The 17880-nt window shown below is 34.2% G+C and overlaps 2 protein-coding genes across 2 annotated transcripts; both read right to left on the bottom strand.

The window, feature by feature from the left end:
* Positions 1-2611: 2611 nt before the first annotated feature.
* On the bottom strand, positions 2612-3590 carry ifnphi2 (interferon phi 2). Its single transcript, XM_073832744.1, has 5 exons — positions 3462-3590; positions 3287-3373; positions 3016-3156; positions 2821-2919; positions 2612-2698 (listed from the first exon to the last, which is right to left on the bottom strand). Exons 1-5 carry the CDS (start codon positions 3588-3590, stop codon positions 2612-2614), a joined length of 543 nt encoding a protein of 180 aa, XP_073688845.1.
* A 7842-nt stretch (positions 3591-11432) lies between these two features.
* Positions 11433-13910, bottom strand: ifnphi1 (interferon phi 1). Its single transcript, XM_073833459.1, has 5 exons — positions 13376-13910; positions 12864-12935; positions 12523-12678; positions 12288-12380; positions 11433-12135 (listed from the first exon to the last, which is right to left on the bottom strand). The coding sequence occupies exons 1-5, from the start codon at positions 13517-13519 to the stop codon at positions 12043-12045; spliced, it is 558 nt and encodes a 185-aa protein (XP_073689560.1). The 5' UTR covers positions 13520-13910; the 3' UTR covers positions 11433-12042.
* Positions 13911-17880: the final 3970 nt, after the last annotated feature.

Here is a 17880-nt window from a genome sequence, read left to right as displayed (position 1 = left end):
TTGTACACTCTCAAAAATAAAGGTAGAAAAGCTGTCAATGGGGTGGTATCTTTTCAAAAGGTACATATTTGTACCTAAAGAGTCCACTTTGGTATTAGTACTTAGAGTATACATATTAGAACCTAATAGGTAAAAAGTGTACCTTTTGAAAAGGAATAGTGACAGCTTTTGCACCCTTATTTCTGAGAGAAAAGCACCTGAGAGACTTTCTTTTAGAAGATAACCACTTTCCGGGTAACCAAGGTTGCAAGACTGAGCTGTCAGGATTTTAATGAGAAATACAGGCATTATCTAGTTCAGCACTATCACATCCTGTGAAATCTCCCGTCTCTGGCACTTCCTTCTGTACACACAGTCACTTAGGCCATGAGACCTAAACAGTGAGTTTGGCCTTGAGGCCTTCAAATGCACCTGGCTCTCTTATGAGACAAACTAACTTTCAAAAACATACAAAGTATCTTCCTGAATTGTTTTATATAGGCTACATAAAATATTTCATCATTACCCCATGATTTACTTACCCACCCTTGTGCTTTTAATTCGTGACCGTGTTTAGTTTAGCTCTCTCCTCTGCGCTTCCGCGTTAGTCACTTTTCAGCGGCGCATACGCAAGCATATGTCCTTAGTCAAACAGGAATGTAAATGTCAAGTCAAGTTCCAAAGCTGTAACTGCTGAGCTTCTCTGTTTTGTGTAAAAGACTGTCAGTGATGAAAAACATAGCTAGGCCTATCTGTCTATTTTTTATTTAAAAATGTCAATTAAATGATGTTTCATTAACAAGGTTCGGGAGGAGCAAGATCCGATAATCAATCTGGCCCAGGTGGAGCTCGTCAGCCAATCACATTAACAAGAACAATTCCTATACAGCCAACTCACCTCTGGGGGGTTTGGGTTCTATTTCCATTCCGAGCTCGGAGCCCTCCCCCTGGACAGCACGCCATATATGCTTACTAAATTGCCCTATCACATTATGAGAGTGCGATCTCCTGAATTATTGTTTGGGCCAAAATAGATTATAAATGTGACCCTGGACCACAAAACCAGTTGTAAGCAGCAATTCAACAATATTCTATGGGTCAAAATTATCGATTTTTTTATTCATGCCAAAAAATCATTGGGATATTAAATAAAGATCATGTTCCATTAATATAGTATAGCTAATACCTTCATTTCAACGTTAAAGGACAACTTTAAAGGCGATTTTCTCAATATTTAGATTTTTAAACAGTGTTTTGACCAAATATTGTCCTATTCTAACAGATTATCTATTTGGCTTTCAGATTATGTATAAATCTAAATTTCAAAAGATTTACCCTTATGACTGGTTTTGTGGTCCAGGGTCACAAATTAATTTAATTGCTAATTAAAGTAACATGTTGTCCCAGCTTGACGCTTGACACATTCATAAAAAGACATTTTGGTAAATCAATCAATCAATACTTGAAATAACACCGTAATTTTCCCAGAATATCATGTGACATAAACCAAAAAATATATCCATATATATACAGCCGCCACAGTTGAGTGCATGAATTGTCCAACATGCCACACTTTCTTTTTTGGTTAATAAGTGCCCATCATATGGGCATTTGAGGGCACTTTTGCTTCAATGGAATTTTCGGTGTGAACACACTAACCACACTATACTAAAAACGGCATATAATAATGCATTAATACGCGACTTGGGACGCCACCTATAATAAATATTGAGAGCAACACAACACAACGTTTTTCGAATTAATGGAGTGATATAGCCTAGCAGCCCACTTTTGGCCTTGATAAAAGTTAAACCCAAAGGACCTGCGGTTCTAGCCGCTTGCAAGTGCACGCGACAGAAAGTGCGTAAGCAAGACTGTCCCAGGTCTGAAAATGCAGCATTAATTGTAAACTGTTCATTGTTGATTTTTAAATGCATTTTATATTTTTAAAAATACACAAAGAAAGGCAAAAACATGTATTGGTAGAGAATATATGTGACCCTGGACCACAAAACCAGTCTCAAGTTGCACGGGTATATTTGTAGCAATAGCCAAAAAATACATCGTATGGGTCAAAATGATCGATTATTCTTTTAATCCAAAAATCATCAGGAAATTAAGTAAAGATCAGGTTCTATGAAGATATTTAGTAAATTTCCTACCGTAGATATATAAAAACGTTTTGATTAGTAATATGCATTGCTAAGAACTTCATTTGGACAACTTTAAATGCGATTTCCTTAATATTTAGATTTTTTTGCACCCTCAAAGTTGCATCTCGACCAAATATTGGTTTCCATTTATCAAAGGAATGCTTATTTATTCACCTTTCAGATGATGTATACATCTCAATTTCAAGAAATTGAACCTTACGACTGATTTTGTGGTCCAGGGTCATAGTTACGAATATATTTACAACATGCTTGTAAATGTAAATTATACTCAGAGATATGAACTTCAGTGTCTTCAGTTTTATTGAGTGTTCAGTATAATCATTTTACATAATCATTATCATAATTCCAAAAATGAATTAATCAGGCAAATAAATAAATAAATAAATAAATAAATAAATAAATAAATAAATAAATAAATAGTTTACGAAAAACTAATAATTAATCTTTCGGTTAATCATTTAACTGATTTTTTTAAGTTCAAGCGTTAATGTAAGAACATGCAGGAGCTCCTTTCGAACCACCTCCCAGGCGCAGGTACTGTAGTTCTGAAGGAGAAAAAAGACAGCACATTGTTATAGGATATAGGCTACAATGACAGCAATTTGTTAAGAATGCTTTGTAGACCACATTTTTTTAATGCTTAACAGTGAGGTCTGGTCTGGTGTACCTTGTTTCTGAGGAAAGTGGCCAGTTTATCAAAGTAGGTTTTCAGTGCATCTTCTCTTGTGGGAAAATCATCCACGGGACGCTGCTTCTTCTCCATAATCTACACACGGATGAAAAATATAAGACAGTCTCACAGGCATGTTCATATATGCATCTATAAAATCGTATGTAAAAATGAAATGTATGATTCCCTTACACATTTGTAATGGAGAGTTAAACGATAAACTATATTTTGGAAGTCCTCCACTTTCTTCCAGGATGCTGGGTGACTATCGTTTATAAACAGGTAGTCAATGTGCTCCATGATTGTATACTTTGCCTTTTCTACACCAATGTTCTGTAAAGTAAACATAAAAAACACATCATTCTGGGTTCCAGCCAGTAGTATTCAACAGACACATTTAGACAGTCATGGAGCTAATATGCATGGAATGACTAATATTGATGTTAATGTTTTGCTAGTTCACCTGTTTGGAGTCATTTGATTGAAGTGCAGATTTCGGGAAGGTTATTTTGACGTTTTCTTTCAAGCATTCACGAGGAAAAAGACCTCCCTTTAAGGAAAGGCAGAACATAAGATAACCGAAATATGAACAACAGGTAAAGTAATGAAAATCAACCGAAAAAAAAAAAATAACTTACCATATTATCAAGTAGTCTGTGAGCTGTTTTCACGAGTCCCAGCCGTAGTGTGCAGTGTGTGGGCATTGAACAAATTTGGGCGAAAAAAAGAAATGGACACAGTAAAGCGATACATTTCCAAAGTGCCATTATATTAATATGTGACCAAAAAGCAAAAAGATTAGAAAGATTATGTTTAAAGTAAAAAAAAATGGAGTTGTAAAATAGCACTCGGTCACAAACAGTGATGAAACCTCCTGAAAATCGCCTGATATTACTGAAGACATAGATGCTAATGGTCCGTTTTTATACTAATACTGCAGTGATGAATGGAAAGAAACTAATCGTCTCTGGATTTTTTGTATAACTAAACCGCAGCGCATCGCATCGCTTTGCTGTTTCCCTCTGCGCATCTCTCCCCTTTGCTGTGGTTAATGAGGATGTGGTATCTATCTATCTATCTATCTATCTATCTATCTATCTATCTATCTATCTATCTATCTATCTATCTATCTATCTATCTATCTATCTAATCTCATTCCGCTGGGCACAAAATATAAAATATCAATCAAAAACTGCAAACAAGTAAGAGTTGAGAAAAGTTGGTCAGTCGCAACAGAAGTTCATCTTAACTATGAGCATGTTTTACAACGTCTGACAGCCCGTGTTTTATTTTAAACAATATTTCTATTGTTTCATATTGTCATGCCGAACTTCGTTTTGTGAAATGCTTTAATGGAAAAGTGTGATTGTGCTATAATTCTTTAAAATGAATGTCATGTTTTAATATGCATTTTGTTATAAAACGAATATAACAATGTATTTTTCTGTTAGATAAGATTACACAACACTAATGTTGTCCTTACATCTAAATAATCTTAAGTATCTTATTAAGAAAACGATAATTAGTGTACGCTATTTGTGAATTAGATATTTGGATATCAGTAGTATTGCCATCTTGGGTTTCTAATGGGTTAACCCTAAACACACAAAAACCGTAAAATGGAAGAAAGTTCACGAGTTTCACGTTGAAGAAATAATGAGGGAAGATACAGACAGCGCTTTCGTTTGAATGACTGAATTATGTAACTTATGTAACTATAAATGTCTTTTTGCTTGAAGGTGTTTTCATTACATGGATTAAACAATGGCCAGGATATGTCATCGTTATCAAGAGACCGCATGGTGGTAGGCTAGATTACTCGCGCCTCAGTGGCATTTTCACTTTTCACTCGCAACTCGAAGCCGGCAAGTCCCAGTTCTTTCTATGAATGAACGGTTGATTTTCTTTCTTTCTTAACCCCGTTAAGAGAAAATCATTTACTCAGACATTTGGAAAGCGAAGCTCCCATTCGAGGTGTCGCACCACCCCGCATCACAAGCGTATCATAACTGCCAGCGCCCTACCGCAAGCAGAGTTCACTTCCCACACTCATAGACCACACGAGCACATTTACACCGAAGTACTCGAGCTCTATGAATTCTGTTCTGTCGAGTCAGCGCGTGTGGCAGGTTGTGTTCCACTCAAAACTAATAATGAGTGTGCACTACATTAATACCCACACCGTCATCATTAATAGCGGAATATTCCGTCTTCACCACTGTTCACGTATGAAGCGCAGTTACCTGAAATTTGCTGTTAGCTAGCCTCTGGGAGTACCATTGTGTGCATCATTATGGAACTGAGACAGAGCAATTGTTTTAAAACAAAATAAAATTTTCCTTTCAATGCATCATCATTATCATTATCGTCATGGAATTGCATGAACCTAGCTACAGTTGAGCCTGTTGTATGAGACAAACTGATGATAAAACGATGAAAGAAATAAAGATTGCGTTGTTGAAATGCCTTTCACTAAAATCTTACAGTACAGACAAGAATGGCAAATATGGCTTAATGTGACAAGGCTGTGATGTCACTGAATAAATAGGCCTAGTGCTGGTGTTTTTATGAATGTATCTCTGAAAGTAACCACTGTCTTCAGAAAGGTTTTGATGGCATTTTCATTTCATCTTGCTTAAGTATAATGCCTGATCAAGTAGAATTTATGAGCGTAGCACTGCTTTGTGTACAGCATTTAAGAAAACGCTATATTTTGCCATTCAATAAGCCAATCTGCTGTTTTTGTTCAGACCAACGCAAACATCGACCCATATTTTTACACAGCAAACACAGTTGTAAATGTGAATCAGTGGATATATATGCCTTCTAAATATTCTAAACAATTAGGCCTATGACAGTATAGGTCAAATCAAAAATTATTCTGACACCTTCAACATTTCTAACATTATCAGAGTCCATACGCTATAGTTTAGAAAATGGTAATAAAATATGAGAACTCAGAGTTAGACTGTGTCAGAAAAAAATCATCTTGATAATGTCAGATAACTTTAAAGGTTGTATCAGCGATTTCTAGCCTAAAACATAAAGTGTCAAATTCAGCTGACCTTTATTCACGATCCGCTCGCTGCCTGCCCCATAAATTGTCTGTGAAAAAACCGCGTCTCTCTGGTCAGCCTAGGGTCCGAGATATGCCAAAAAAACAATCGGCGCTATCAACAATAACCACAGATAAACAAACAGTGTTCCAACCAATCAGCGTCAGGGGGTTCGTGTTGTGGACTTTCCTACTGGTGCAGGGATGTGAGGGAGGCGGAGCGAAAGTCCACAACACCAAACCCCTGACGCTGATTGGTTGGAACAATGTTTGTTTTTGCTGTGGAAAGGTTGGTAGTGCCGATTGTTTTTTTGGCATATCTCGGACCCTAGGCTGACCAGAGAGACGCGGTTTTTTCACAGACAATTTATGGGGCAGGCAGCGAGCGGATCGTGATGAAAGATAAGCTGAATTTTACACTTTATGCTTCAGGCTAGAAATCGCTGATACAACCTTTAATAGGGATGGATTACAGTGAAGCAAAAATCAGACAACTGTTAGTATGACAATATTTACACAACTATTAATAGTTTGTTGACCAATTACCAGCAATGCTTAATTTTGTTCAGTTTGTGGTGTAAAAAGGCCACATTAGCAATTAAAGTAAAAAACACTTAGTTAAAACATGGTCAGGTCAAAGTGTCTTAATTTTTCAGTTGTACTGGTAATACACTGTATGAAGAATTTTTGGGTGTAATATGTCACTGTTTATTTTGCTATCCTCACTTACATAAGTGAACTATTTTCCTGACTCCACTAGTAAAAAAAATCTTTTTTTTCTAGTGCAGAGATTTTTTTTCTACTCCGCATTACAGTATCTGCTTGTATCTTTAGCAGTATATTTTTCTTTATAGGTTTATCTTTTCAATTAATCTTATAGGCCTTACATTTATTGTATGCAACACTACAAAAAATGCTGGGTTAAATACAACCCAGCGCTGGGTTTTGACTTAGCAGTTAGGTTAAATGTTTAACTGAGCCTTCTGGGTAATTTTATTCTCAACTCAACTATTTTTTAAAAATTACTATGGCTTAAAAGCGACCCTAAATAGGTTGTACATTAAAAATCAGACACATAATTAGAGGGCATCAGCAATAATCAAAAGGTGACCATTTACTAATAATCTTTTTTTTTTTTTTTAAGTTTAGCTATTTAATTTTTTTTTTAATGAATTAATACGTTAATTTACTGAAAATATTAATATGTTCATTTTTTTAACAAATGTTAATTGACAACATATTCTAGGCTTATTTTAAGCAAGAAATATAGTGCTAAAATTGTATATGTTTAATAAAACTACCCAGAAGGCTGGGTAAACATTTAACCCAACCGCTGAATATGAAATATGATTGGAATAGACTGCATGTTTTCGTTAAAAACACATCTTTACACATCTTTGTAAGAGCTAAATATTTGAAAATGACCTATTGTTATACATTTCATGGTCTTGATTTGGTATACAGTGGTTATTTATAGCTCAAGTAAATTTTAGTAGCCTACGCCATAGTCGACCTTTATCATATAAAATGTAATTACCCAAAAAAAATCTGGCTAGTAACTTCGGAAAACCATTAGTGGCTGGTGAGCAAAAAAGTTGATGTCCTATATACATACACACGAGGGCTGTTTGGAAAGTATCCAGCCATGTCATATGAAAAATGCGAGATGAGAGATGCAATGCCACGTAAACGGCCGCAGCTATGGGCAACTTGAGGTCAGCCTTATCTCGACACGACATGCGCCCACCCATGCCTGCTGTAGAGATTTTCGTGAAACATCAAACCACCAGGTGACTCAATCCCCCACCACCTACCCCACCGGCCAGATTTTTCGCACTGCAACTTCAGGCTTTTCCCGAAACTCAAATCACCTTTCAAGATGACTGAGGCGTCATTGTCCTACAATGCTTGATAATGTTCTTCGTTGATAATGTCTCTATTTTTTTATATTATATGGCTGGATCCTTTCCTGACTACGGTGACGCATTGCTGCCGCACACTTATTTTTTTTCCCACTCAGCTATGTCGTTATAACGACATCTTTTCTCGTAAAAACGACATCTTTTCTCGTAAAAACGACATCTTTTCTCGTAAAAACGACATAATTTTCTCGTTAAAACGACATCTTTTCTCGTAATAACGAGATCTTTTCTCGTAAAAACGACATAATTTTCTCGTTAAAGCGACATCTTTTTCTCGTAATAACGACATATTATGTCATACGATCTGATATGATTAATAATAACAATCATTGATTATGTTATGAGATGTTATGTTATAAGCGTTTGTCCGCGCTGCCTTTACCACAGTCCTGACATAAAGGAGGATGCACGCTGCTGGAGTTAGAATACACTAGCAGCTATATATAGAAATAAACTGTTTTAATAATTTTAATGTAATGGTTTCAGTTGTAGCGGCATGTTTATTAGGATTAATCTCCAATCTGCCCTCAGACCCAGAGGATTTAAGATGATCAGATCAAAACTGTTATTTCTGAATAATCAACTCTGAGCTTGGAATATTATTTGGATGAAAGTTTGATTTCACAGAAAATTGAAATAGGGCCTACGATTATAAAGAAATAAAATAGAAATGACAAACGGTTTGATTGTATTATGATAATAATAATTTCGTTCTGTTTCAAAAATGGACAAAATGAATGAAAAAAAAAATTAAGTTTAAAAATAACTACCTTTTAGTATTTTTGTCCGTGGGTAAAAAGAGAGCTATGCTTTAATTATAAGTGGGCGGCAATGAAAAGCCATTTTTCAACTCATGCAGAATAAATACAAATACAAAAATACAAACAAATCTAGCTTAATTTCGTTTTTCTGTTTCTCAAACAAAACGAAATAATAATAATAATAATAATAATAATAATAATAATAATTATAATATTAATATAATAATCTATTATTATAATAACCTATTATTATTATTACTATAATTATTATTAGGCCTATTATTATATTTTTCTTATTATGAATTCTATTTATTTCTGCTCGTATTTCGATTTGCTGTTAAATCAATCAAAAATGTGATTATTCAGAATTAATAGTTTTGATTATCTTAAATAAGATTTTATAATAAAAAAATAATACGCCTAATAATAATAAGCACAATAACAATTTGAGTTATTTGAGTTATTAATATTAATAATAATATTATAATAATAAGCATAATAACAATTTAAGTAGGCTACAATTTGAGTAGCCTATTATTATTATTATTATTTCATTTTGTTTGAGAAACGGAAAAACGAAAAGCTTGATTCTTCGTATTTTTGTTCATGGGTAAAACACATGAGCTTATTGCTTGAATATTAATTTAACATGCCTGGGCTGTCTTGATACTTAGTATGATTATATACACAGTATACATTATTTATTATATATTATTAAATTTTATCTTTAGCTGAATCAAGCCACGAATCCGGTTTTTCATCTGGATTATACTGTGGAAATATGCTGCGCTGGCTCTGAGTGTAAGCACAATGGTTACAGATAATGAACTCACACGGGAAAGACTGTACATTACTACCTACCTCTTGTTGGATTTATACGAATTAAATAAACACAATTTTGTTTTCGATTCTTTTATTGAAGTAGACCTTTCAAGCTGCATAGAGAGACATAAATTGCGAGAGCGCACCCTGTATTTTTACAAAGGCAATTTGTAACGTTTTGTTGTTATTGTGGAAGTACATAAAATAAAGCAGACATTTATATTTCTTTGCTCTGTAATCACAATGTAAGGGATCGCGCTGGTACCGCCGACCCGAGAAGTGCAGTGCGCTTTATATATGAGACTTGCAAAGAAACGTTATTGTGACTAATTTGCAGAGCGGTACATCAGACGAACATTATTCTGCATGATGGGACAGACCGTAAAGACAGGCTGAGTCGAAAAGTGGCTTTTCCGGGCTGCTCACGCACAAATATTAAAGCATAAGCACTCCTTTCATGAACAAAAATCTGAATGGCTTTATTTATTTATTTTCATTTTTTAAACAGAACGAAATCATCATAATCATAACACGATCAAACCGTGTGTCATTTTTTAAATTTATTTTCTGATACTATTTAAATTTTTTGTAAAATCAAACTTTCATCCAAATAATATTCCAAGCTCAGAGTCAGAAATAACACTTTTGATCTGATCATCTTAAATCCTCTGGGTCTAAGGGCAAATTAGTATGGAGATTAATCCTAATAAACAGCTGCTACAATTGAAACCATTACATTAAAATGATTAAAACAGTGTATTTCTATATAACTCCAGCAGCGTGCATCCTCCTTTAGGTCAGGACTGTGGCGAAGGCAGCGCGGACAAACGCTTAGCTCCCTCACATAACATAATCATATCATCTATAACAGGAACATCAGATCGTTTTTATGACATATTATGTCGTTATTACGAGAAAAAGATGTCGTTTTAACGAGAAAAGATGTCGTTTTAACGAGAAAATTATGTCGTTTTTACGAGAAAAGATGTCGTTTTAACGAGAAAATTATGTCGTTTTTACGAGAAAAGATGTCGTTTTTACGAGAAAAGATCTCGTTATAACGACATAGCTGAGTGGGAAAAAAAATAAGTGTGCGGCAGCAATGCGTCACCGTACCTGACAGCCCTCGTGTGTGTTGTTTTGATTGCACACACAAAAGAATGTAAAGCTTCCGCAAAGAAAAACAGTTCCAAACAAACTGCTCTGAGCCCACAATTAAGAAGTTCAGAAAAGACGGACATCCACTACGTAGCTTTTGGCCAAATAATTAAAGAGGAGAGTGTTATGAGAAGAAAGCGTTTTGAAACGGTTCGTTTTGGTCCTCGAAACTGATTGGCTGAGAGGCCTTACCAGGAGATATTCACATAAAATCGCCACGGGTATCACACCACTTGCAGCCTTTCTCAGGGCGAAAATCAAGCCATAAAATAAAAGTAGATTAAATTTGATACCTGTCAGATTGTTTTTTAACATCTAACCAACTCTACCTACCCTCACAAGAATGCAAATACAGTAGGCTAGGCTAAATATTGTTCAGCGTAACAACATGCCGCAATATTAATGTAAACAAGCCCATCTGATCGTTGCTTTATCACTTCTAGCCCTAACCCAAATTCATTAGAATTGGCTTTTTATTCCTATCTCGACTGCTCTAACTGAAAATTCACTTCAAATTTAGTCATAATTTAACTACATTGCTTATTTCGTTCTTATGACTTTATTTATTCTGTGGAAATGTTTTCGATTTAAACTGTACTGAGGGAAAAAAACTGCCATTTTTCCCCAAATATCTTTGTCTCACAGAAGAAATGTTATGCCCCAGATATGACTTTGGCGCCCCCCTTTGAGTAAAGCCTCTTTGTAATGTCCATTATAGTGAACTATTTGCATTATAGAAATATCTGTAAATTAGGGAACAAAACTTTAAAACTTTAAATCTCTAAAGAACCATAAAAGTAGATGAAGTAAGACAAGTACAAGGCATTGTAAACCATAGTACTGATGTGTTGAAATTCAGTGCATGTAGTAAACAAAGGGAAACACCTCAAGTAGTTTCAATGACTCATTTTTATTTGAAAGTACAAAACATTTTATGACAATTAGAGCAAATAAATAACTATAAATAACATTAAATATGACAACAATAAATATACTGGCATATCAAAATTGTGTACAAAGATAAATAAATCACTTTAAGTATACTTCACAACCATCACAACATGCTGGCCGGCTGACAATTAAAACACATGATTTGAAATGCATAGCATTGCTTTTAGTTAGCAAAATATCTGAGTATAGTTTAGGCACAGAAGCGTATTCTTTCCTAAACCAAATAGAACAGTTTTTCACAGGTATTTGCAAGACACAATTAGCTTGTTTGATCTGGTAACTTCAAGTTTTCATAGGAAACATATATGGTAAACACTGTATTAAAGCACAACATATTAATCAATATCAGCTACTCTAGATTGCATTCTAGGCTACATTGATTGCAATGAAATAAAAACACATGAGAATACACAAATACTTTTATATCATTTAAGTTTTTTTCAGTTTTTGTTTGTAAGGCATTGTTTGAAGCAACTTTTTTTTGTTCAGTGGAATGTGTCACAAGTCAAACATTTTTTTTTCATTCATTAGGTCTGGTTGTCTGTTAAACTTATACACTTGCGTTGTTCGCAATGATGTCCATCCTCTGAAGGTGGGATTTCACAGCTCTCCGGATCTTCTCCCATGCTGGAGCACTATATTTCTTAAAACACAAGAGAAACATATTTAGCTGTGTATAACTGAATTAGCATTTTATATGAAAGAAAACAATTCAGCAACATTAACATTGCAGAAGCGCAATTGCAATATGCCTTTGTTACAAGCTGTGATATCATATTATGCAATAAAACTTACATCTTTCTTCAAAATCTTCCTTAAAGCCTTGAAGTGCCTTTTTATCCTTAACTCGTAAGACTCCTTATGCGATGGCTTTTGGTATTGGGCCACCTGATAAAAATGTAAACACAATATAAACAATGAGAAAAATAACTAATAACAAAACAGTAGTAACAAAATGATTGAACTTGCTATTATTCAGCATTCTGAAATCAGTTTCTCCTAAGCACAAGTACTTTCAAAAAAGACTTACACATTCTTTAAGCTCGGATGACTGCCTGTGCAGGACTTTTAGGAAATATTCCACCGTCGTTGCGTTCCAGTGCACTGAATTCATCTGCTCTCTGGCATCCATGAGGTTGATGATATGATCTAAGGTCAAGACCAAAAACTTCACCTGGTCCTCCACCTGTAAGGAGACATAATGCTATGTGTAGGTAACTGGTCCAAAATAAACACTGTTGTGATCTATGCAAGTTTTGTAAGATTTTGTAAGATCTTGAAATCCTTTGTCTACATTTAATTTTGATAGCATAGGTTTTATATATGAAATGTTTGCCCTCTGTGTTCAATCAGAGATAAAAATGTACAAACCTTAGCATTGTCTATGAAGTTGTACAGGGGTCCTGGAAATGGCACCTTGATATTGTTGGGATATTGTTCACCCTATAAGACAGAGCACAATTTGTAGTTTAGCTGTTCATCCATCTACACGTAATTGTTCAAAAACGTGACTTAATTCCAATAAAATTGATTGGTAACATTGGTTAATTCATTGCGCTTTGTCATTCAACCACTTTGAATGAATTGCAGCATAATGATGGAAAGACTTTCACAGAGTATTTTTAACGCTGAACGAATCATACTAAACGTGACAGCATCCCTTAATAGTAAAAACACGCTTATTCCAAATAGCGGAAATAAATTTGTACGGTTGATTGAACAAATAGATATTTCTAAGACAAAAACAAATATGTTGCATAAATATCTACTTTAGAGTCGTAAGGGCGTGCAGAAAATGCCTATGGCTGTATTGCGCAGCAGTCTAATGTCGTCTGATGAACATTCACAAATAAATGATGAAGCTTTATAAACAGGCTACTTACCATTTCCCTAAGAAGACTCAGAGATTCGCTGCTCACCGTCCCGTATCGACCGAGCCATTTGCAAGCGGAGCACTGACTCTGCAGAGTAAAAAATGTCACAAAAATATACGTCCACATTTGAGCTTGTTTCATCATTGTATACATTCAGTAGCTTTCTACTGTGTCGCTCGAGAGAATGTTGTGCGGACATTGTGCAGTGTGCTGGATTTTATTCGGGAGTATGGAAAGGGAAAACGCACTAGGCTATGCAGGCTTTCCTATCCGTCTCACTTTCACTTTCTAGTTGTAGCCTGTTCGGGCAATGCCCATAGACTAGCTATTAGGTTATACAAAATAACTCATCTGATCTGCTATAAATGATCAAACATACTTTAAAAAGCAATACGTTTGTACTTAGAAAAGAAGTGAAAAGAAAATGTAATTCGAGTTTAATCTTGGATCGTCTTCAGTCTACTAGACACCAGCGCAAAGCGCACACAAACTTAACATGTAATGTTAACACATACATTAATGATATCAGCAAGTTCAATATAAGTTAAAGCAATCCCACGGCTCAAAATAATTACCCGATTCCAAAGTATTTCAAGGTCGCTTTCCAATCGAGAAGGGGGTTATACATGCGGGTTTAGCCTACAGAAGAATACTTTCTGTTTGAGACGTAATGTTACGCTTTACGCAACGTGCTGACGCAACCTCATACAATCTCTCGCACTGGATTTCACCGCACTTTCTCTTCGTGTAGTGAAATTCAATTACTCATCCTTTGTCACTACACAAGAAAAATAGGCTGGCATTGATCATCAGTTTATCAAAATAATATTTACTTCCAGCATCTTTCTGTATTTTGTTTAGGCTACTTGTTAAATTGTTGTTGTTAAAATATGTTGTAGCATTTTCTGTGGAAAAGAATAGGTATATTATTAAAATGTAGGCATTATTATATTATTTCAAAACAGGTTATGCTGTTACTATATAGCAGTGTTTTGGATCAGGTAGCTAATTTCGAGCTTCTTTCTTTGTTGCTGTTGCTGTGTTATAATATTTTGTTGCATTTTCTATGGAAAATAATTTATTATTAAAAATTCAGTATTGTTAAGGTAAAAAAAAAATAGCTGATCAACCAGCTAATCACTTGTTTGCTTGCTTGCTAATCACTAGTAATCAAATAGTATGACAATCACAAGACAAATACTACATTAATAAACCATCGATGAAACTGTTAGGAGTGCATATTTAAATAAACAGAGCTGAAAGTGTCTATTAAGTGTAAGTGTATTTTTGAAAGTGTATTTTTATTTGTGTTTTGTTTTGTTTAAATGCAGGCTATTCGCGCCACAGTGATTTTCTCTGGTTCGTTATTACCGAGTGCGAAGTTGATTGTTTTATTGTTACTCTGAATTCCACTTTTTTTTTTTATCCCATAAAACATATTTAACCAATCAATACCCATGCGTGATTATATTTAGAGAACTTTGAAGCACTTTTTAAGATGTTACACCTTTTTGCCTGTAGATGGCAAGATTAGCAGTTTCTAAACATCATTTGTTTATGAATATCCGCATGAATTGAAGCACAAAAAGGTTTCATATTTTGACCGCAGTTTGAGACACGGAACAAAAGTAACAGCGAAGAAAGTTCTCACAGCACACATTTTGTTTACGTGTTAGATCTATCATTAAAAGTGAAGGAATTATAGAAAGTTACCAGAGAAAACCTTTGCGTGAGAGTGGGTTGTTCACTCATCGATACCAGTGTTTGATGTTTTCGACCACAGCTGTCGCCTTGACCTTTTCTGTCGAATATTGTATGAGATCAGAGCCATGTAAAGCAATGCAAACTAAATCTGAACAACTAAATTAAACTACTTTTTATTCGTCGTCCTCCTATTATTTATATATTTATAAAATGTTTTGTGTAATGCTCAAATGATTGATGGAAAGTAAATAAATCGCATAAATATAGATAACGCGTTAAACATTTTTCCGTTCAAAATGACTACATTTTCATGTTTAAATGTTTTGTTTTTAGTATAATATGTCTATACCGAATTCTTTCAAAATATATCAAATTTAAAAAAATAAACCCACCCTGGAAAATAATTAAAAAATGTGACAACGTAGACATAATATAGATAATATAGACATACACTACCAGCCAAAAGTTTTTGGACAGTAATATTTTAATGTTTTTTTTTTGTTTGTTTTTTTTTAATTAGTCTCTTCTGCTCACCAAGCATGCATTTAGCATTATTTTTTATATATTTTTAAACGTAATTTATTCCTGCTCAAAGCTAAAATGTTTGCATCATTACTTTAGAGTCACATGATCCTTCAGAAATCATTCTAATATGCTGATTTGCTTTTTAAGAAACATTTATTTATTATTATTATTATTATTATTATTATTATTATTATTATTATCATCATCAATATTGATGAGTACTTTTTTCAGGATTCTTTGATTAATAGAAAGATCCAAAGATCTATAGCTGTTTTCAACATAAAATAATAATAATAGTAAATGTTTTTGAGCAGCAAATCAGAATATTAGAATGATTTCTGAAGGATCATGTGACTGAAATATAATGAGGCTAAATAATCAGCTTTTAAATATCAGAAGTAAATTACATTTTAAAGATATCCAAAAAGAAAAGAGTTATTTTAAATAGTAAAAATATTTCACAATTGTACAGTTTTTGCTGTGTTTTGGATCGAATAAATGCATAAAAAATCTTATTGTACAAAAGCTTTTGACTGCAGTGTATAATGACATAATGACACCGATTTGAGAGACAATGTACATTTTTAAGCATTTATTTATTTATTTTTGTGAACACTGGTCAAGTGACAAATGCACACGTCCACACATTTGCTACAAAGACATTTAGACATTCATTGTCTGTTACAATCAACATGTAAACGAAACATTCCTTCATAGTAATAATAACACATTCCCTTGTTTGTTAAATAAAATAAAGACAATAAAGTTCACTTATTGTAAACTTTTTAGTGTAGTCTAGATTAGTTGTTCTAATAAATGTGTTCATAAATAGCATAAACCCAGAGTCGTTAACATTCATTAATCTGGAAAATCCATTGGTTCATTTTACCACATCGACTTCAATGGAAAATGAAAAATAAAAACAATAAAATTAGCGTATTAATAAATTATGGACATTTAATTCAAGTCATGTACTCCATTAAAAGTGTTTTCTTCTAGTCAGTTTTTTGAAGCGTCCCATGATGAACAGAATCTCCTGGCGCACAGTTTCCCACGCGCAGCAGCTGGAATTCTGTCGGAAAGAAAAAGTCATTATGAACACATTCTAAGCCTTTTCGTTATTTATTTCCGTACCGTTTACAAAGCTTCTCACCTGTTGTGTGACAAACTGGTCGAGCTGCCTGAAGTCCTCAACCAACGTCTCAAGCGCAGAGCTCATCACCGGGACCTAGATATTAACGATAACGATTAACGTCTAATAACAATTAACGTCCAGAATTGTAAATATTGAAAGTCATAGGCTAGTTGACTCAGCGCAACTACTAACTTACCATATACGATTTAGCTTGGCTGGCGAGGTGTCCCATTAGTTCTCGGAACTCATAGTTAATCCAATGGCAGTGGTTTGTTTTCTTCTTGAAGAGCTCAAAGGTAGAGTTATATGATATCTTCAGTGCCTGAGGTAGTTCTTGTTTCTGTCCACGTGAAAAAAAGAAAAGAAAAAAAGAAAAAAAGGATCAAATATACATTGTCAAACCAACAGGATGTAGCCTATAACAACAAGAGTGCTAAATATTTCCGGAGATCAATCTCCTGAACCAGCAAATCGAGTTCTTTAAATTCAATTAAAAGCAGCTGAATTTGAGTGAGGCTGCAATTTATGATCTCCAGGATGTAACATTTCTGTGTCCCGTATTTTTACATTGTTGCCTACCTTTAAGTGCCCAATATTCCTGAACCGATTAGACATCGCATTTTCCACTTCAGCTGGACATGTTTTATGACCCTTTGAGAGAGAGAGAGAGAGAGAGAGAAAGAGGTTGACTTTTTCAGCCAGTAAATACATATAGGCTATTAGATATTGCGACCATGCCTTTGTTAAAAAACATTTAACCATTAAGGTGTATTGAACAAAAAAATTTTCATAAGGAAAGCCTTAAGGAAAACACTATTCATTACCATTATAAATATTCATTGCTCTTAGTATTTATACTAATACGATGTTAACATTTTAACATTCAAGATGAATGTGAATTCACATTAATACAATTAGATTGTTTTATTGTTAATTCAGTAACTTTCTTCTAAATCTAGTAAATATTCGTTAATATATTACTGTTCCATAGCACACTGTTGTAGATATGGCTTAACACTTTTTTAGAAGTGATAGATAGATAGATAGATAGATAGATAGATAGATAGATAGATAGATAGATAGATAGATAGATAGATAGATAGATAGATAGATAGATAGATAGATAGATAGATAGTCTCACCAGTTCATG

Source organism: Garra rufa, chromosome 1 (assembly GCF_049309525.1).
Source record: "Garra rufa chromosome 1, GarRuf1.0, whole genome shotgun sequence".
NCBI lineage: Eukaryota > Metazoa > Chordata > Actinopteri > Cypriniformes > Cyprinidae > Garra > Garra rufa.
This window is presented reverse-complemented; position numbering and strand designations above follow the sequence as displayed.

Excerpts from the sequence above, each read along its gene's own strand:
- ifnphi2 (XM_073832744.1), bottom strand. The coding sequence starts at position 3,590 with ATGGCACTTTGGAAATGTATCGCTTTACTGTGTCCATTTCTTTTTTTC. Across the intron at positions 3,374-3,461 it reads ACAGACTACTTGATAATATG|GGAGGTCTTTTTCCTCGTGA; the intron begins GTAAGTTATTTT and ends CTTTCCTTAAAG. Across the intron at positions 3,157-3,286 it reads AATCAAATGACTCCAAACAG|AACATTGGTGTAGAAAAGGC; the intron begins GTGAACTAGCAA and ends TTTACTTTACAG.
- ifnphi1 (XM_073833459.1), bottom strand. The coding sequence starts at position 13,519 with ATGTATACAATGATGAAACAAGCTCAAATGTGGACGTATATTTTTGTG. Across the intron at positions 12,679-12,863 it reads ACTTCATAGACAATGCTAAG|GTGGAGGACCAGGTGAAGTT; the intron begins GTTTGTACATTT and ends GTCTCCTTACAG. Across the intron at positions 12,136-12,287 it reads GGAAGATTTTGAAGAAAGAT|AAATATAGTGCTCCAGCATG; the intron begins GTAAGTTTTATT and ends TTGTGTTTTAAG.